Source organism: Pomacea canaliculata, linkage group LG1, assembly GCF_003073045.1.
Source record: "Pomacea canaliculata isolate SZHN2017 linkage group LG1, ASM307304v1, whole genome shotgun sequence".
NCBI classification, from domain to species: Eukaryota; Metazoa; Mollusca; class Gastropoda; order Architaenioglossa; family Ampullariidae; genus Pomacea; species Pomacea canaliculata.
In genome coordinates, this window is record NC_037590.1 from 20,686,880 (window position 1) to 20,707,356 (window position 20,477).

Here is a 20,477-nt window from a genome sequence, read left to right on the forward strand (position 1 = left end):
TCAAAGTTCATCTTTCAGTAGCACTCAGGCGATGTCTTTTATCTCTACGGCACCGTTCCAGAAGCCTCTCTGTCTAGTGTTGTTGTGAAGAGCACACGACAGCAGCAGAGCAGAAACAGTTTTGTATTCAAGTTTAAAGATAACAAGTTCCGTTCCATATTCTACAACTAAGGAATCATTGTCAGACACACTTTCACAATCCAGTTTGAGGGCTACGTCTGCTCTATTTCCAGCATCATGGCAACATCATCAGACACGGCCCTGTTTTCTGACACTGGAAGGGCAACATCATCTGACACGATTCTTTATTCCAGCATTTTCCAAAAAACTATCAGACACTGCTTCATATTCTAGAATTATCGGGACGTCATCAGACACGTACCTGTACTCTAGCACCGAGGAAGGGAAGCCATCAGAGAGCGCCCTATACTCTAGCTCTAAGGGATCACCCTCATCCGATGCGGTTTTGTATCCCAGCACTTTAAGAGCAACTTCGCTGTCAGACACTGTGCTATATTCCAGCATCGTGGGAACATCGACAGAAACTGTGCTGTCTTCGAAATCTCTTCCCTTGTCTAGCTTTTCTCTCATGAAGACAACTCTAGACGGAGGGTCAGATATTTCGACAATAAAAATGTTCCAGGGAACATCAGACAATATCATGACGACTAGTTCCCCATGGATCGTAGCATCTAGTTTGCCCTCAGCATGGTCCATGTCATCTAGTGTGACCTCTCCGGAACTCTTCGCAAGTCCAGCACAAGCATCATTTTCCAGGGGATTGCATCGTCTTTTGCAGAGACCACATACCTTCTCTCAACAACAACTCGCATCCCGGTGGAGGGATCGTCCGTGCCACCTTCGGAATCTTCGGCAATTTACAGAACCACAGATGAGATGACCTATGCTCCTACCTCTGACGTCACAACGACAACATCACCAAAGACGTCAACCACCACTACCACCACTGCTACCACGACAGCAAGATCTTCGCAAGAAAGTTCGTCGGGTTCACAAGTCTTGGAGCCATCCACTTTCTTCTCAACAACAACAAGAACAACTACGAGCTCGACGCCAACAACACCTCCGTCAGATGTCGCTGAGAACGATGGAGCCACCAAGACGTTCCAGGGCAACATGCGGGTAGTCAACGGTGCCAGCTTCTCGGAAGATCTTCTGGACAAGAACTCCGATGCCTATAAGCAAATGGAGGCGGAGATTATGGCTTTCGTAAGTTGTTACAACTTATCTCTTTACTACTTTCAATTAATTTGAGAAGAAACATAAGCAATGTTTAACTGCAAAGGCCAATTAACAAATCTTGCCGAGAAAGAAACATCTGTCCTTTGACTTCAGCACATTTTTTTTCAAGGAAATATATTCTGGCAACAATTCAATATTATTTATTGTTCTTAAAGCCACTCCATTAACCAAGGTAGAGATTTTAAAAAAGCCTCAAGATTATGTATAAAAATGTAAGGAAATGAGCTTTTTGATTTCTATTTCAAAACAGATCATGAAAGTTCTTGAACAGTGTGGTCTGTCGCAGAGGGTTGGTAGTATACAGATAACTGGATTCAGGTGAGATAATTATAATAAAGACGACTTTACTTTACAGATTAACAACAACAGCAGCAGCAGCAGCAGCAACAAAGCTTAGTGGCAATTATTGTCAGAATGTTAGAGATATTTAGGGTCACTGGAACTATTAAGGTATGGAAGCATATGTGTCTAATGTAAAAATGTATAAATTACATCTATGAGATTGAACCTTAGATTCAAAATTTATATTTTGTCATTCATCCATTCGTCGTGTACGAGCTCTGTCAGAAGGGAAACGTGATGATAACATTTGCATAACAAATAAAAAAACCAACAACAGACAAATCAAAAACGTTTGAAATATAAATTACTTTAAGTTGTCTCAGAATAAATCATCATGATCCTCATCATCATTCTCTTCCTTCTCCTCCTCCTCATCATCATCGTCATCGTCATAATCATTAATTAGGTCTGGAAGCGTCATAGTCATCTTCACGGTAGACATCACCTACGAGTCTGCCACTGACCTCACTGCAACATTTCTGGAAGGCTACCAGTCGCTGAATCAGACAACTACGTGCTGGACGAAAGCTACACAGGTAAGCGCCAGCTAGACAGGTGCAGTTGAATAAAATCTTAAGACAGGAAGTAGACGACACCCTAAACCTGACCACGAGCGAATGTGGAATACTTACCTCCCTGCAGGTATGTTTCATGTGAATGCAGTGTATGCATGAGTTTCTTGAAGTGATGTGAGCTCGAGTAGGGTATGACACATCTGTTCGTTTTCTTTGTTCATATTTTCCGGTTAAGGATCGGATTCTCGGTCAGATTCATCACAGAAAATAAAAAGTTATGGAGATGAGCAAATAACTTTGAATTTTATTTTACATCCTTCACTGATAGATTCTCTCGTCATGTCTTTTCAGAGGTGAAAGAACTAGGAAACCAGTCATCAAGTTCGCCACAGATCGACCTATCCTCCAGCAGCCTCAGTCCGTCTTCCGAGTTCCTCCAGTCACTGGACACACGAGAGACTTCAACAACGGCGCTGCACTCCGCCCTCTTCACATCTTCTGTTGCGGCACCCGACTGTTCCTGCGATGTGTTCTCAGTCCAGCAGAACTGCACCCAGGAGAGCTGTACAGACAAACACAACTGCTCTTCCACCCAAGACATGCCCTGCAGCAGTGTTATAATAGCAGCAGCCACGTCGGTGACACTACCAGAGTCTTACTTCATCAAAAAGTCTAGTTCAATGTTCTCGGTGTATACTACAGCCTCTACAACACCAGGTACTTGGAAACATTTGGTTTTCCATCATCTACTTCTTACTTGGACGTATAATATGTGTATTTTTCATTAAAAAAAAACTTATGAATGAAACTCTTTGAATTTATTTATTATTATTATTATTTTATTTTTTTTGCATTTTTAGGGGAGTTTAGACATAAAAGGTTATTATCTGTTATAACCGACTCGTTAAACAAGTCTTAATCCTAAATATGCATTCATTCGCTTCGTCGTCTGTCATGTATTATCAAAATGTTGTTGGTTCTGTCTAGGGTCAACTGGAGACCCATGCGTCAATAACCCATGCCCTCCCCACTCCCAGTGTCAAGGTGTCGGCTACTCCTATACCTGCACATGTGACCCCGGATACAGCAAACAATCCGACAGATGCGTAGGTCTGCACAGAAACTAAACAATCTTATTTTTGTCTGGGAAATAATTTTCTTTGTTTTATAAAACAACGAAGTGTTCGTTGACATCTCTTATTTTGTGAGTTGCTTCTTTCTTTATTTCCTGGTTTGCTTACTCTTTATATGATTTAGGATGATTGCTTATGAGTATGCTTTACTCTGCCATCAGCCATCTTGGTTTTATTTTGTTTAATAAGTACGTGACATCACGTGATTTGTTTTGCTTGATATCGTAGCTCTGTTACATATTTAGCAAAAGGTTTTGTGTGGATAGTGTAGATTGTCCAACATCTGTCTCTTCTTATCATCGTTGTTTCTCATCTTGCTCACAGTATACTATCTTTATTTATAAAATATTAATCTCCTTTATAGGCACACGTAGAAAGTGATATCCTCACGAAATATTGTCATGTTCCGGTTTTTATTTATTTATGTATTATTTTGTGTCATTTTACTGTCGTTCCAGACATTGATGAATGCCTCAGCTATCCATGTCCAGAAAATGGCGTCTGCACCAACACAGCTGGTGGCTTCTTCTGCTTTTGTCGCTCAGGTTTCGTCGAAAGAGGAGATCGTTGTGAAGGTTCGTGCTGGGAAAACCATACGATGTTGTTTCAGTCTGCGACATAGTCAAGAGAATGTGATACTGGAGTAATTAAACTAGAAGATAGGCACTCGTTTTCAGTGCATGTGTTCGTAATCTCACACAGATCGTGCATATTAAAATTAGTTAAACAATAAAGCACGAATGTTGAGGTGGGTGCATCACTTAATATTTATATTGCAATTTTTAATGTCTGAAACTGCACTGATCTGTTAGCCTGAACTGTATATCTTTTTCATGAACTTGTATACATATATTTGAGTGTGTACGCGCGCTTGCGTGTGCGTTTTGACACTCTGTATATGTTATGCGTTTGTGTGTGTGTTTGTTATACCCTACAGATGTCGACGAATGTGCATCTGGACTGTGTCCACTTCACTCAAACTGCACCAACACAATCGGTTCATTCCTTTGTAACTGTTGGAGTGGCTTTCAGCTCAGCAACGGCTTGTGCATCAGTACGTTGGAATAAACACTATTATTTTAATTCGTTTTTCAAGGGCTTATGCTTTTTTATTGAAGCTCCCTTTTTCTGAGATATCGAGGAGGTTTTCTCACAGCAGACAAGCTGTAAGTATTTAAAACAAAATGCTATGCAAGATGGTTTTTATGATTGGGAGTTCTGTAATAAAGTTTTTATCTTTTGATAAGCGAAGCTGGTACTTGTAGAGAGAAAGCTTAGTGTGTGCGCGAGGGTGTTGGCTGCTATGTGAGAGAGAAAGAGAGATCCGCCGGAGGCACTTAAAAATGTTTTCTTCATTTTATCAATGTGGAATGAACTCTGCTTTTATCAGATGTTGACGAGTGTTCATCCAGTCCATGCTCACTAAAGGCCACATGTATAGACAATGTCGGCAGCTTCTCTTGCGAGTGTCTTCAGGGTTATGTGAAGGAAAATAATAGTTGTTCAGGTAATGTACAAATAATGAGGAAGCTTTACGAGTTTGTTAGAAAAAGGATCGCCTACAAGGCAGTCGTTTTATATAAAACCTATTTAGCTGGATGTCACTTCCTGAACCAAGTAGCTGATATAAACAAGAAAATTAGCAATCAGGAAAGTGCAAGCTGATTGTTGTAGCTCAACTCGTTCAGCCTATCAACTAGAACTATGAGGGGTTTGTCTCAGATATTTTTTCTGATAGCTAATTAATGATTAAAAAATAGAAAGTCTTAAATGTTTACTTCTTTTCGTTTTGACACCTCAGATATTGACGAGTGCTCCCGCCCTGACACATGTCGTGTCCATGCACAGTGCCACAACACCGACGGAGGTTACAACTGCACCTGTAGCTCAGGTTACCAAGACACCGGGGTGTTTGTACAGGTAAGATTCTGGATCACACACAGTACATACAGTATAGGTCTGTTTGTGTGTTGTGTGTGTGACTTAGTTGCAGTTGAGACAAGTCAAGCAAACACAGTTTATTTGAAAATGAATGAGTTAGTCATCGTGAGGCTACTGTTGGATAACGCCGTAGTGAACTTATTTTGTGTATTTGTATCAGATGTCGACGAATGTAGACAGAATCCATGCCCTCCATTTTCGGTGTGTGAGAACTTTCCCGGAAGTTTTGACTGTCAGTGCGCACAAGGCTTCTACAATCAAAGTGGCCAATGCATGGGTACACTCTTATCGTCTCAAACATTTTTCATATCAAGTATTTTCATCGTTAAACAAAGTTTTTGTTTACATGCGCTTTGTTTTCTTATTTTATTTCTGCCTTCACTCACTAACTAGTCACTGTAGTTCTTTCTGTATTAGTCAGCTCGTACCCAAGATGTTTTATTTGAAAAGCTGACCCAACAAAAAGTGACATAAATGCTCAGATGCTAACCAAATAGAACCTGCGATACGAATACAGCAAACTAAATATTTTCATTATAGCCAATAAATATTCTGTTTTTAAAAAATATGATATAGTAATCAGCAGGTTCCATAAAATGGGTGAAAATTTCCTTTTGTTTATTTGTGATGAAGATATCGACGAGTGTCAAGACCCAGTGACCTACCCTTGCCAGCAGCATGCGGTTTGTGAAAATCTTCGGGGCATTTACCTGTGCACGTGTCTACAGGGCTTTGTACCCCAGGGAGGTGCATGCCAAGGTCAGCACCTTCGTTCGTTATCAAAAGTTGCACAGCAAACATACGGTAGTGTGTATGTCACTACACGTGAACTGCACATATATTTTGTAAAGAAATTGCCGTCTTGTTCAAATATATATCAATTACCATCATTTCACTTCAGTGAATGTATGTAGAAATTGACGCTGTTTTTGTGTTTGTTGTAGAATTATCTAGAAGGTGTTACTTAAAACTAACGTAGTAGTAGAAAGAATGCTAGAAGTTAGTCCAAGAAATTAGTTTTTCCTGTCGCAAACCACAAGTGTATGACCAGGACTACAGTCAACACCACAACTGCCCTAGAACGGTCATTTTATATAATAGCTAAGGCCATTAGATTCAAGAACGATCACTCGCAAGTTACTTGTGATTGTTATCTCCCCAGATGTCAATGAGTGCATCATGTCGTCTGTGTGCCCTGCACTATCTGAGTGTCAAAACACTGAGGGAAACTATTCCTGTGTCTGTCAAAGAGAACTGTTCCAGATCGACCCCTACACCTGCACAGGCAAGTATAGTGTTACTAAGCAGTCGAGGTTCAGCATTTTCTGCCATCGTAAGGTGTGTGGTATACCACAATAAATCACTCACACGTAATGCTTGATTTTTTTTCAATGAAGTAAAAGACTAAGCAAAGAGATAATACTAGCACCATGACGCAGAAAAGTGCATGGGATCATCGATAATTTTCTATGCTGTTTCCAAGGAGAGGATAAAGTCGATAACGGTGATTAGGAGAAACTGATCATTACAGCATAATTTACACAAATATTTACCTTTTTGCAGAGGCAAAGACTTTTGAGCTGATATTTCCTTCTACTCTTGAAGCAGACAACCTGACACTTCAGGTAGAAATCTGCCTTTTCCTTTGTGAACTATAAGGGAGACACTACCACAGCAAAATTAGAAAGACAAGAGATAAACGAGAGAAAAAACAAACAAACCAAACAACAGACTGACAGACAAATAGTCATCAGAGAGAGGTCACTTTTATACACTGTAATAGATCTGATTTTAACTACAACATATAGCGACTTTAAAGAAAGATCACTCGAATTAACTTGTAATCGTTATCTCCCCTGATGTCAGTGAGTGCGTCGTGTCGTCTGCGTTGCCCGCCCTCAGTGCTCATTTTTTATGCTGTATTGCTATGTCTCTGTATAATACTTTTTTGATCTGTTTCTGTCGTATGTGTGTTCCGTTTATTTTGAGACATTTTAATAATAATATGACAAACTGAAAAACAAAAATCAGACAGATAAGTAAGACAAAAACAACAAAAACAACAAAAAACTTGGGAAAAAGTTGAGACAAAGAAACACGCAGAGACATCTTATGAAGATGTTATTGTTTAAACCATGCGAGATTGTTTGCTTGTCAAGGTTGACGCTGAACTAAGGCTCAACCTTTCAAGTCAGTTTCTGGGGATCACCCTCAGCTCGGGGAGCCGACGACTATTCTTGCGATTGTCAACAAATTATTCCGGAGGAACCCTTGTCTTGAAGAATGCTCTTAGTCCCTTGTTTGACCAAATCAGCTTTAACTACACACTGGTCAATCAGACCAGCTTGGACATTGTGGGTAAGTGAGGATGTTACATAAGCTGAACGCTTTATCTTCCACCTACATCCTTAACGTCTGCAACATTGTTTTACAAAACAAACAATGTAATAACGCAAGGTACATTTACTTATTAATATTGTTTTATCATCAACCCACCATGACACATCGTGCTATTTCTTACAGTTTACTACCAGTTAAGTTTACGGAGAAGAAAAAACATCCTAGAATAATAAAAGAAGAGGTTATGATAAATAAATACCCATTTTATTTTATTTCTTAGACGTTGATGAGTGCAAAGAGGTCAACTGGACGGACTGTTCAACAAACGGATCTTCTTGCAAGAACACTGTTGGTGGCTACACCTGTGAATGCAGCCCGGGTTTTGTGGATTACTTTGATAGCAAACGCCCAGGGCGACTATGTCTGGGTTTGTCCTAGTTATTCAAAATAAAAACACAGCTAACCCATTCCGCCATAGTTTTTTTTCAGCTGTGTCGACAACTTTCAGTGAAAACCTACGTTCCATACCCAGCAGAAAAATAATTCTTTGCTAGTGAAATACTGTCAACACAGTACTTTTTTCTGAAAATTATTATATTTTTGTGTGTTTTGAACAGTTAGATGGAGGAGGTTCACTTTTTTTCTAATAATAATTTTTGAGATAATATAATTCATCATTATTTTTTTCTTCCAGCAATTGACAACAATCATCAACAACCAATCAAGGGCCTAGCCATGACAGTTAAGTCTATGTCTCAAATCACATCACCAAATTCTAAATATCAAGTTGGCGACAAGGTGGTTTTCACACTGAGCATGACAGAGGGGTCTCACGTGAAATTTCGCATTCAATTTGGCGACGGGGGTGCGGACAGCTTGGTTCATCCCAATATCATTTCCTACCTGTCATCGGTGAGTCTCAACTATACTTACGAGCGCAGTGGAGTGTGGACGGCAGTAGTGAACGCAAGCAATGCGGTCAGTTACATGATGGCGTCAACGAACGTCAAGATTATTGAACCCGTTAGAAACCTTATTTTGAACACCACAGAAATTTCTCAGTCTCCTGCGTCAACATATTTGTTTACGGTGGCCTTAAAAACCACGAACTTAACTTTGGAAGATGTTGCTTGCAAGTTTGACTTTGGCGACGGGCAGTCAGAAACCCGTTCACAAGATTCGTTGACACAGACAAAATCAATCTCAACGACGCATGGCTACAACATCGGAATCTTTGACATAACTGTCGTGTGCAGCAACAACATCAGCGCCCAGTCTTTGAACACGACCGCCAAAGCCGAAGAGGTTATTAGCGGTCTGAAGGTTTTACCAGCACGTTATACGTCAGGGTAGGTGACTTTTTCTATATCACAGTGGAAACTGCCGCAGGCTCCAATATTGTCCTGAGGGTGGACCTTGGAGACGGCCGGCAGGAAACGTACACCTTGGGGAACAACAGACGCGGGTCGTCCGTGATACAGATGCCGGTCAAGTACTCTCAGGTAGGCCGCTACTCTGTGTCGCTCTCGGCCGAAAATCTGTTGAGTCGTGCCACGGTCGCCTTAACTAATCGGATCCGTGTTCTAAATATAGTCAAGGACCTGGTGTTGGTGGCTCCCGGCCCAGTAGCCTACCCGCCTGGCAGGGCAAACCTCGCTGTCGTGTATAGTCTGACCAGCTCTCCACCTAGCGACGTGTCATGTGAGATCATCGCCGAGTTCCTGTTTTCGTCTGTTTACACCACCAGCGAGATCAGCGTGGGGAACAACCTGACCTTGCCCTTGACCTTCACTGATGTCTCGGCCGTGGGTGTCAACTCCGTGACTGTCAACTGCTCTAACCCGCTGAGCTATCAGGTGCTGCAAGCGGACGTCCTAGTGCAGGCGGTGGTGGAGGAAGTCGCTGTAAGGGTCAACCAGACGTACATCATGGTCAAAGGGGCCGTCGACGTCAACATATCTGTCGGCTTTGGCAGCCACGCACAGTACATTCTCGATTTCGGTGACGGGTCCAACTTCAGTGGGGTGTTCGTGCCCACAGTGGTGGAGAAAAAAGTCCTGACCATCCGTCACGCCTTCGAATGGGCGGGACTATATACTGTTACCCTCAGTGTTTTCAACCGCGTGTCCAGCTCTGTAGCGAGAGCCATGGTCGGGGCGCTGGAGGAAGTGACGGATGTGAGCTTGTCGGCATGGTACCAGCCTTTGGACAATAATGACACCTTGCGAGGTGGGCACGGTTCTGCTGGCGATGTCTTCCCCTTGGAGAGGGAAATCATTCTCGTAGCTGCACTGGGTTCGGGCAACGACATCACCTACACATGGTCGTTGGGGGACGGGGGACCACCGGTCAGCACTAGAGACAAGCTGCTGCGGCACACGTTTCGCAGTGTGGGACGTTACCTGGTCTCCGTCAACGCCAGCAACGCCTTATTCTACGGCACAGCCAACACCGTTGTGACGATTCACCAGACAGTGCTGATGCATACACTCACCAATAACGGACCGACAGACGCCTATCGAACCATCCGCTTCACACTAACGCTTGCACGACTCGGCACCGACACCTGCTTCGTCTGGAACATGGGCGACGGCTCGGAGGACTACGTCTTCGGCGAAAGCCACTGCGCCAAGTACACCAACACCTCGGTGGACAAGTTCTCAAAAATCCCTAGCACCCTGCAGGTCATCCAAGATCACATGTACCGCACCAACGATACCTTCTATGTTAAAGTGCTTGCCAAGAATCTGGTCTCAGAGGGCGTGATTAACAATATTGCCGTTATCTCGGGAGTTAGTTGTCACTATCCGCAGGTCCACATTGCTGGTGGGGGTCAGCAGATTGACAAACCGGTTACACGCCTCAAGTCCCAATGGATCTCCATCGAGAGCACAGTTGACATTAATTGTCAGGTAATTTTTACTCGAGAAACCATTGTCACAGTTTCTTGTGAATAAGGCAATACTTCAGAAAACGATTATTTTACTAACAAATCAAATTTTAATCCGACATAATTCAAATTTTAGTCCGATATAATTCCAATTGATTTTATTACTAATGAAATTCTTTTAGAAACCATTGTTCTAAATTCGTACATCAGATAATTTTTTTTTTAATTGAGCTTATCGACGTTTTAACTGAAAAGTGCCCAGTTTGCTTAATTTTAAACGATTTGGGTATAATAAAAAAAAAGAGCAACGAACATCAGCTTTAATGTTTTGAGGATATTTTTGCTTGTTCAAAGTAAAACACGCAATCATGTGCTCCTTGGAGTCACACTGTGTTTGTTCAGTTTTGACAGTTAATGTTAATCGAAACAATAGAACTGTTTTTTTTTTTTACAAAGACAGACAAACACAAGTTCCTGATTTTTTAGTTTGCATATCAACATTTATTATCATGGATGTCCACCACATAAGCAAAGTCCGTTTCAGATGACCTAGCACTGGTTTTTGGTGTTCTGTTAACAGGTTACACAGCAAGCAGATTACTTTTGGAAGACTGAAAGAGTTCTTACGGGGAACAATTTTCTGGACTTCAAATTTGAGGTCGTCTCTGTGGACAGCATTTCAGCTGGTCTGTTCAAAATCCTTTACACTGCTGGAGTCTTTGAACTAGGAACATACAGGTAAAAATAATTTTTAATAACAGGCTGGAGATGAGCCACACTATTTAGCACTATGTGTGCATTGTCTGGTATTTAATGTAATTTCTGTAGGATCCAGGTTATTTGCCTCATTTTTCTACAGTGGTTTTGAAATAATGTTACATAACTGAAACCAATTTCATTTTGAAAAAAAATGATAGTAAATGCCACGTCATTGACATTAAAGAATCACAACACTAAAATAGTTACAACTTTTTAGAGTTGAAGTGAGAAGTCTTTTATATTTTGAAAGATGATGTCCTTTATTCTTATATATATATATGACTGTTTTGTACTAGCCTTTACCTTCATAGTGGCATCCTAAAATGAGAATACTAATGATCATGAATGATCATGTCCTGTTTTGTTTACAGAATAAGCTTGAATGTGTCTATGAAGGGCATCCCTGGGCTTTTCCAGTCCCACTTCACATATCTTCTCATTAATCCTACCCCACTCGTGGCGTACATTCGGGGAGGAGCTTCCAGAATAGTCGGCTACGACAAAGTGTTCTTTTTGGACGCCATCAGCGACAGCTACGACCCAGACCAGCGAGACCTCAAGGATAAAACCGGCCTCGCTTTCCAATGGTATTGCCAAAGAGCAGGAGAAACCCTTCCCGACAACCCTCCTGTGATTGTTATACCCACAAATGTGTCACAGGTAGATTTCAGGGGCCAAGGGGGATGCTTTGGAACAGGACCAGGGAAGTTACCTGTTGGGTTATCGGGGTATTTGCAGGCTAACTCCTTCTTTCTCCAGTTTAAGTCAGTAAACGTGTTCACCGTGGAAGTGAGGAAGGACAATCGATTATCTACATATGTTCAGGCCGTGACTGTCGTCGATGGAGACCCACCTCAGCTAAATATAGAGTAAGTTCTTATTTTCACATTTTGTTGCTCATTGGTCTTACTAAGTCGTACGGTCCCGAAAAGACTCCTTGCTTGGTTTTAACTCGTTGATCGATTTAACAGTATTGTATGTACCAAAGCCTACAGAAGTCGGCATAATAGTTACATTGTATTAAATATTACGGAAACAACATTTATCTCAAAGTGAGTGTGACGGACTGACATTCTGACAGGTGCGTGATCAACTGCAACAGCAAAGTGAATCCTTCAGGGGAGTTCACTCTTCTGGTCAGGTGTCTGCAATGCCGACCTACAGACAGGATCACTTTCCAGTGGTCGCTTTTTCTGGAGAGCAAGGACGGCGCTTTGACTTCTGTAGCTATACCAGACAATGCTACCCCTACAGGTAAAACTTGCTAAGCTATCTAGGTATGGTTGATGGGCTGTGATACACTCGATCGAAAGATTGTAGCTAGTGAGTGCACACATGTGTATGCATAAATGTATGCATGAATGTGCATTTTTTTAGCTGTTACTATGTTTAAAGTTTCCTTTATCTTTATCCCTTTCGCCACACAGAATTTTCTTGACTAAAATTCTTAATCATCTATTTATCCAAACAGGTCTAAGCTCACCAGGGATTTCATTCAAACCTTCGTATCTTAAAGGGGGACTGACTTACAGATTAAGGGTAGATGGTGTTCGAGATGGGTACGCACCTGGGTATACGGAGTACGTATTTGTCACCAACCTTCCACCGTACGGAGGAAACTGCTGGATCTTCCCACAAGAAGGTATGCGAACTTCAAGCTCATAAAATAAAAATTTAACTTGTTGACGATGGCAAGTCATCTATTTTTGAAGGAATAATTTCTATTACAATGTGCAGTTTGTGCCTGTCTGGATCGTTCTGGGGGCTGCAACCAGATCTTACTTTCTCAGAAAACAAACTAAGCAAACAAGTGTTATTTCTCTTCTTCCATCACAGCATTCAACAAGCTAACAGCACATTTCCTACGCAAGGATCAATCTAAGCCCTATCTTCTAGAATTAAAATTGTGTTTATAGACTTACAGGTTCATTGTTTAGTTTAGCAGCTATTTTTTCATGTCTTCAACATTACGACTAGAGAGACTGTAATTTCAAAGAAAGACAAACGCATGCAAACTTTGAGCACCTATTACAAAAGTCAGAATGAATATGTAACCAGGTAAAAAAAATTACATATAAATCATTTTCACACGCAATACAAAAGGATTATCATGCCATATTAACTTTTTCTGAACGGTTACTAATTAATGATAATTCGTTCCACTAAAATGACTGCTTTAAAATGTTGTGATTTCGCATCTTGTTGTTTCCATCAATGCATGCAATTTTTTCATTTAGGATTCGCTCTAGACACGCTTTTTGTCATCAACTGTTCTGGATGGCTAAACCCTGGAGAAGAAAGCTCTTCTGGGCGAGGACTTATTTACAGGTTCTGGATCTCTCCCCCGGTCAATCCAATCAGCTTCTTTACTATGGCACTGACCCTTTCACACCGGAGAGTAAGCTGCCTTAGGACTAGAGGACAAAAACTTTCGTTATGACGTCACGGTGCGAATAGCCAATCCCATTGGCGAGTACATTCAGCAAGTAATCACTGTCAAGGTATGATGCGTGTATTTTATTTCTGTAAGTGGATGTCACATATAATTCCATGACCGAGAGATATGGCTATGGTTAATTTGACAAGTAATTAATTGCATTAAGTCACTGCACGCTATTTAAGAGAACCAATTTTAGCTGATAATAGATGTCTCGTCATTTCACTCCCCACAACATAATTTCTCCTTTGTATGTACTGAAGGACTATGAAATGACTGAAAACTAGCAACCTCCCAGGCGGTGCAATGCACACATAAACCTGACTATAATGTGGGCAGCTAGAGCAATGTAATATTGACTGTGTACACCTGGCAGTGTAAAACTTACAGTGTACAGTTTTCAGCCAGGACCAATATGTAACAAATGGTGTACTCTGGGTACAGGTCACGCGGCCTACCGTCATGAAAAGTGTGGACAGTTTGTTGAACCTGACACTAGGGGGGACAAGCCGGCTGTCGATGTTTCTCGCTACCGGCCGAGAGCAGGAAGCTAAGCAGATGATTGTTGCCCTTGCATCGCTTCTCAATACAGAGGCAAGCATTCGCCTGCTTTGAAGACTACTGTAAATAAACATTTATCAGTCTACAAGCGTCAAAGGTCAGGCAGTGGAAGGGGCTTTTTTTTCCTCCACTTGTGGAGCGACATTCATTGTAGCATAACATTTAACTGATATAGAGGAGGGACAGTATGTTTCGTGCTTCTTACTTTGTAGACGCTTTGTTTCTAGTGTTAGATTGTTTTAAATTTAACTGATAGCAAAAGAAAGAAAAGTGATTTTAAAAAATTGTCAGAGATGCAATGTGTGAAAGTAAGTTTTATGTGAGATGACGCTGCTGGAAGTTTCTGTCATGTCCCCTATTCGAAAAGCCTTGGTAACAAAATAGTCAAAATGTAATAAATACTAATATCTGTCTACTACAGTATTGTTTCACTGTTGCTGTTGGTCCTCCTATCACCGCCACTTCTGCTTTAATCCGCTGTAACTGCTAGTAATGATGTTCCTATACCTATCATAACTTGGTGACTTAGACACCAGATATCGGCGGATTTCCTTTCTTGTTTAAAGGTCGTGGCCAGAAGTCCAACTACCACTGCAGCAACAACCACAAGATCAACACCAGTAACAACACAAGCAACAGCGTTCGTAACGCAGAGAGCAGTCAACATCACAGGCACATTCCCGGTTCCAGCGACTAGCCCCATTTCCTTATCGTCGACAACAGCGACGACATCTGCAGGAACCTGTCACCACCACAGTCGCTGGTGGCAGAAGTATGTCTACTACGACCACAGCGCAAACCTCGACAGAAAGATCACCTGAGGAAAAGCAGAAACTGACAGAGGTTAGCAGTTAGCCCGCATTTTCCCTCCTGGTGTCGGCGATTTGCATCAACTAGCACTCTGTCACTCAGTACTCGCACACACAGACACACAGAAAGAGAGAGAAGGGGAGATAGAGAGAGGATAGAGATAAAGAGTAAATGCATGTTTGAGTGCTGCAAATCTGAAGAATGCAACAGACAAAGGTACCTTGGTCAACAATTTACAGCAAAATGAAATTTAAAAATAAAATTTTGAGTTGGAAAATTCTGAAGTGAGTAGCAGATGGTGATTGATTTACATTTTGGGTGTCTAATTTTTACGCTAAAAACGAGCGCTGATGATGCTTCACAGATGCATTATATATTTCTGTGATTTGTTTCCTTTTGAAATATAATTATTTTCGATTTAATTTTTATGTACATGCATCACTATGAATTGTCATTCTCAGCTGAGAACCGAAGTGGTGAAGTCGTTAGCCAAAACAACAGCCTTGACCTTGGACTCTCTTCAGCAGACAGCGCGAGCTGTGAAGGTCATCACGGACCAGACTGATGAGATATCGGAGGAATGTCAAGTAAGGGCTGCAACTCTTATTCTTTGTCTGTGCTTGGCACTTGTCTCTGGCTGAGTGAGGACATGTATGGTATCTAGTTTCTCTCTTCCACTGAGTATTAATGTTGTATTGAATAGTAATAAATAATTTAAAGTACGCCTGTGCCGCACTGTGGAAACACTGCGCGCACTGCAAGACCATTGGTCAAGAGACAAGCAGATAAACAACCGAAGACGAATTCAAGAAGACAAAGCATACAGGATGGTGAGTGGGATACAAAGAAAGAAAATAGAGACCGGGACAGACCTCTCCGGGCCCCTTGTACTTGTAATCGTAAATTATTTTCCCAGTATATAATGTATAAAAAAACCCACTGACCAAGATCGGGCCCCCTTGACAGCCGCGGGCCCGGGTACACCAGACCCCCCTGTCCCCCCCTCTCGTCAGGCCTGACCAGCACACCAGTTAAAAGAAACAAAAGAAGTGTCAATGTTTAAATCCGAATGGAATTCAAAAGCCTGAACCACAGCTCATAAGAAGATGGCTAAATAAATTCAAAATAGTTGGACCTACCCTATCTTACCCCTCCCCAGGCCTGACGAGAGGGGGACAGGGTCTGGTGTACCCGGCCCGCGGCTGTCAAGGGGCCGGCCTTGGTCAGTGGATTTTTTTTCTTCTCCTTTTCTTTTTCTTTTAAAGAAAGGTCTAAGACAGAACAAATAATTTACGATTACAAGTACAAGGGGCCCGGAGGGGTCGTCTGTCCCGGGGCCCGGGCTGGCTCTCGGCGGCCCTGCCCTCCCCCGTCTCTTTGTTCAAGCGGTGCAAACAGTAGCCAAAGTAGCTCTTTTTGTGTGTTCCAGAAGTATACGTCATGAAACTTTGAATAGGTTAATAGATACAAGAGAACTCCGTTAAAAAAAAAAAAGTGCATAGCGATGCGGGAAAATGGTCGATCGTCCCTGCCTCCATTTTTCGATTGCGGTTTATAATTGGCTTTTGTGGATCATTCGCCAGTTGAAAGAAACGATCACGTTTTAAGGGAATCTTGTTGAATAACCGGGTGTTGAAGATAAGGCACAAGAAACATTAAATAATTTCTCCTTTATACCTCCTTAAAGTAAACTGTAGTAGTAGAGAGCAGGAGTAGTGGTTGCTTTAAAGCTGACTTGTTTTACGTCTCAGAGAGTCACTGTTGGAACAATGGCAGACATAACTGTCTCCTTCAGTAGTATGGTTGCCGAGGAAAGAACACAGTCCATAGAGCAGGAGATGAACACAGCTGGAGGTAAGAACTTTCTTTTGTACTCGTCTTATTACATTTTTAATTTTTAGTCACTAGTTCTCACTACTGAACCATGTGTCTATGTGAAAAAGAATCAAGTATTGTGCAATGAGTAGGAAGTATTTCTAAATGTAGAAGACGACTATGCTTTGCTAATGCTCTATACCAAATCTCATGCAGCAGTACATGACGGTTGTACATTTGAATTCTACATGTAAAGTCGTCGGTTTTGCACAATACAACTGTAAAGCTCAACGAAGCTTCAAAGTTATGGAAACATGATTTTACTCCAGGTACGGAGGGTATTACACCCCATTAATCAAAAAGCCGAAAACTCTTTTTGTGGACCATGTAAATATATTTCAATAACGGTTCAGAAGCTGAAAACTGTGAAAGCAGGGAAACAAGATAAGGAGAGATTTAAGTCGGACCATTCCATTTTTGTCACCAGACATCGTGGCCACTCTGGGCAACGTCCTTCTCGCAGCCACTAAAGGGGTGACTGTCCAAGATATTTTAATCCTGTCTTTGAAAGATGCGAGCACAGATGGTTTGGCAAGCGTCTCTACCATGCCGACGAACATCACCACGTGGAGCACCTCTCCAAACTCCAGAGGACCATCATCCGGTGTTTCGTTGCTAGCCTCGTCATCTGTAGCTGCGCCAACGAGCACTACTGAACAGCCTACTCTGAACAAACGGGAACAGGTAGGAATAAGTAGGAAAAAGCGGTTGGAAAAGCAGTAAATGTAGCCATCCAATTGCTCCCCATTTCTGACTCTCCACGACATTACACAACGTTAGCTGCAGTAACTCTACAGTCTCTACAGAAAAAGAACAAACTTAGAAGCTGGCATTACTGAAGCGAGGGAAATAAAGTTTGGGTTGAGACAAAAATGGTGTTGTCGTCTGGATCGATTACCTGCTGAAAGCTGTGATGCTGATATCTTCATGCAGGTGCGATTGCTGACGCAGCAGACGATGGCGTTGGCAGACGTAGTTGCGAAGACGGTGCTGCAGCGTCAGGTGCCCGGAGCGCCTCCTGTGGTCTTGTCCAGCCGTCTCTTCACCGTGACAGTTGCTCGCAACAGTTTGTCTACCTTCAACAACAGCGTCACTCCTCACACCATGGTTCATTTGTATTTCCTTCAGCCGAGAACTTCCTCGTCGACAATGCAACTTCCTTTCTAGATACTCAGGTATGTCGTGGCAGTCAAGAGTTAAGTCAAGAAGAATAAAATGATGATTCGGACATGAAACTCACGGGAAATAATTGGCTATGCTTTCTTTTTTTTAGCTTCAGGTTTTGTGAGAAAATGGTAGTTTATTTACCAGGCAGTGAAATGTTGCATCCTAATTAATTTTTAATTCAGAGTACAAGTTTCATGTTGACCAAGTTTTTAATATCCGAGTATAAATGAAGTAGAATCACTCGTATAAAGACTCCAGTAAATAAAATGACCAGGAATGTCAGGCCTTAATGTTACCTGACGTTCTGCACAGCAACTTCAGGTTGCTAATAAACTTCATGGTTGTTGAATATTGCGTTTGCAAGAAAATTACAAATCACTTTTCTTCCGTCAGTTTGTCACCACGAACAAAAACCCCTACATCTGGGATGCCAGTGCAAAGGAAGTGACATCACCAGTTCTGAGCATGAAAGTGTACGACGAGCTCGGCACCAATATTAACGTGTCAGACCTCAGCCAACCTATCAAAATCGAGATCACGACGGGGGCGACAGGTACCGTGCCCGTCAGCGTGATCCCCTTTCTAACAGGTGATGCAGATCTGTATTACCATGTCATTGACCCCCAGTGGAACATGACTGAAGCCCTGAGCATTGACCTCAAGCCTTTGGACCGTCACGTGACTTTGGAAGCCTTCTTTAAGTGGGGGTCGTCACCAACAGCAACGGATTACGACTTTTATCGCAGGTTACAATGGAGGAAATAATGAGGATTCCCCGAATTTGGTTTTCATCAGGTCTGACGACGCGGAGCACAACTTTACTAACCTGTATATGGGAATTCGAAAATATGGTGGGTTTGTGTGTGTATGTGTGTGTGTCTCAGACAGACGGACACACAAACAGACAGATAGACAGACATGAAAGCTATAGTCTCTTGCGAGTTTTTTTTTAAAAGACTTACACCGAATATTATGGGTAAAATTGCAAGTACTTAAAAAAATCTGCAAGCAAGGCACAATCAGGTTTATGCACATAAAACACATGCGCACTTTTATTGTCTAAAGAATAAAGTTGCTTGGAATAAAATATGTAAAAAGCAAATATGAGCAAACAAATCTTGACATTAAGAAACTGCATTTTGTTATTATCTGTTGATATTTTCTGTGCACTTCGTTAGTGACCGAATTAAAAATGATGACTGAAATAAGGTCTGGTAAGAAGTCTGGCAAACTATTCATCCACTCATCAATCCATTTGCCTATCTATCGTTAAGAGAAACGTGTAAGTACTCCCAGAAGATTTCGACTTCACAGAACGGAAGCGCAAGGCGATCATGCGCCTTCAGCGTGAAAGGAACATTGATGTCACTCACTAGGGGGCGCTGCGAGTAGAGCATTGGAGGGATAGCAGCTCGCGGACGTGCCTGGATTTAGAAACATAGATTTTTGTATCCTGTGTCTGGGCCTGCGGTTGTTCACGCCGCTCTCTCGCGGATTCTCGCCAGATCTCGCCGATTTCTTCTTGTTAGGGTCAGCGAGTGGGGCCATGGTCCTGCCTTAAATGCGACCCTTTAAAGAGCAAACACACCTACTGAAGTCTGGTTGTCCAGTATCGGCCATTTGATCGATAGCAGTGCTTCTTAAACCAACGGTACTTCGCCTGCTGGTTCCTTGCTGGGAACATCCTCCCTGTAGACGATGACAGCAAAACCCGATCGTCTGAACGCCTCTAAGATAATTACCGTGAACATTGCTTAGATCACGTGACACGTGGACTGATTATCAAACTACTTCACCTTCCCCCATCTCCCACTCACCCCATCTATCTACCCATGGATCATCTATACATACATCCCTTGGGTATCCTCCCTCTCTTATTTCCTTTGCCTCATAGTTGTTTAAAAACTCATGCGCGCGCAGCTCTAGTGGCCCGATTGTAATTACCTTTAAAGCTACTGGCGAGTAATTTTATCCTTTTATCAATTAAATCTTCGCCAGTGAACGTCAGCCTGGAAGAACCTGATTACACCGACTACTACTTAGACCTTGACACGGCGGGGGTCAGGAACGAGTCCCTCCCGCCCTACAGCGTCACCTTCTTCACCAGCTCGTGCCGCTTCTGGAACGAGAGGCAAGAGACGTGGTCCTCCGACGGGTGCGAGGTCAGTGCTACTCAAGAGGAAGCCCTTTACTATCCTAGCTACGGGTGTAGGGCTTCTAACCTTCCGCCTGGTGGTTTGTACTCGCGGCAAGTTAATGACACGGGGAAAATGACTCAGAGGTTAAAGAGGGGTAAGAGGGAAATGAAAAAAAACCTTGATCTGTGTATGTCTACATCCTGATCTTCTGCTTTCTTTTGTCTCTAACTCCCCAACACCTCCCCGAAGGCCTGGTGGCGCAACGGCTAGCGAAGGTCGGTTGGGCTGGGTTCAGTTCTCGTCTCG

At 42.3% G+C, this 20,477-nt stretch overlaps 3 protein-coding genes across 3 annotated transcripts in view; all 3 read left to right on the forward strand.

Moving 5' to 3' along the window:
- Positions 1-237: 237 nt before the first annotated feature.
- On the forward strand, positions 238-2,606 carry LOC112560470 (cell wall protein DAN4-like). The gene is made up of 5 exons (XM_025232356.1): positions 238-282; positions 727-1,230; positions 1,514-1,581; positions 2,012-2,141; positions 2,472-2,606. Exons 1-5 carry the CDS (start codon positions 238-240, stop codon positions 2,475-2,477), a joined length of 753 nt encoding a protein of 250 aa, XP_025088141.1. The 3' UTR covers positions 2,478-2,606.
- Positions 2,484-5,370, forward strand: LOC112560476 (adhesion G protein-coupled receptor E1-like). The gene is made up of 7 exons (XM_025232364.1): positions 2,484-2,837; positions 3,108-3,230; positions 3,712-3,828; positions 4,191-4,307; positions 4,644-4,760; positions 5,055-5,163; positions 5,355-5,370. The coding sequence occupies exons 1-7, from the start codon at positions 2,720-2,722 to the stop codon at positions 5,368-5,370; spliced, it is 717 nt and encodes a 238-aa protein (XP_025088149.1). The 5' UTR covers positions 2,484-2,719.
- An 8-nt stretch (positions 5,371-5,378) lies between these two features.
- The window catches only part of LOC112560482 (polycystic kidney disease and receptor for egg jelly-related protein-like), a 28,486-nt gene continuing 13,387 nt past the window's right edge, over positions 5,379-20,477 (forward strand). Inside the window, 24 exon segments of the mRNA XM_025232378.1 lie at positions 5,379-5,471; positions 5,828-5,953; positions 6,357-6,479; positions 6,758-6,819; positions 7,354-7,552; positions 7,815-7,961; positions 8,229-8,881; positions 8,914-10,446; positions 11,005-11,162; positions 11,555-12,052; positions 12,265-12,437; positions 12,655-12,825; positions 13,421-13,516; positions 13,519-13,590; positions 13,593-13,684; positions 14,065-14,214; positions 14,748-14,990; positions 15,453-15,578; positions 16,743-16,845; positions 17,294-17,550; positions 17,800-17,968; positions 17,971-18,041; positions 18,427-18,789; positions 19,980-20,195. Coding sequence (XP_025088163.1) covers positions 5,468-5,471; positions 5,828-5,953; positions 6,357-6,479; positions 6,758-6,819; positions 7,354-7,552; positions 7,815-7,961; positions 8,229-8,881; positions 8,914-10,446; positions 11,005-11,162; positions 11,555-12,052; positions 12,265-12,437; positions 12,655-12,825; positions 13,421-13,516; positions 13,519-13,590; positions 13,593-13,684; positions 14,065-14,214; positions 14,748-14,990; positions 15,453-15,578; positions 16,743-16,845; positions 17,294-17,550; positions 17,800-17,968; positions 17,971-18,041; positions 18,427-18,789; positions 19,980-20,195 — 5,805 coding nt within the window. The 5' untranslated portion in view covers positions 5,379-5,467.

Bases quoted from the DNA above. Each gene is read 5' to 3' on its own strand.
- LOC112560470 (XM_025232356.1), top strand. From the start codon at position 238: ATGGCAACATCATCAGACACGGCCCTGTTTTCTGACACTGGAAGG. The intron at 1,231-1,513 runs GTAAGTTGTTAC...ATTTCAAAACAG, and splicing joins AGGCGGAGATTATGGCTTTC to ATCATGAAAGTTCTTGAACA. The intron at 1,582-2,011 runs GTGAGATAATTA...ATCATTAATTAG, and splicing joins ATACAGATAACTGGATTCAG to GTCTGGAAGCGTCATAGTCA.
- LOC112560476 (XM_025232364.1), top strand. From the start codon at position 2,720: ATGCCCTGCAGCAGTGTTATAATAGCAGCAGCCACGTCGGTGACACTA. The intron at 2,838-3,107 runs GTACTTGGAAAC...GGTTCTGTCTAG, and splicing joins TACAGCCTCTACAACACCAG to GGTCAACTGGAGACCCATGC. The intron at 4,761-5,054 runs GTAATGTACAAA...TTGACACCTCAG, and splicing joins GGAAAATAATAGTTGTTCAG to ATATTGACGAGTGCTCCCGC.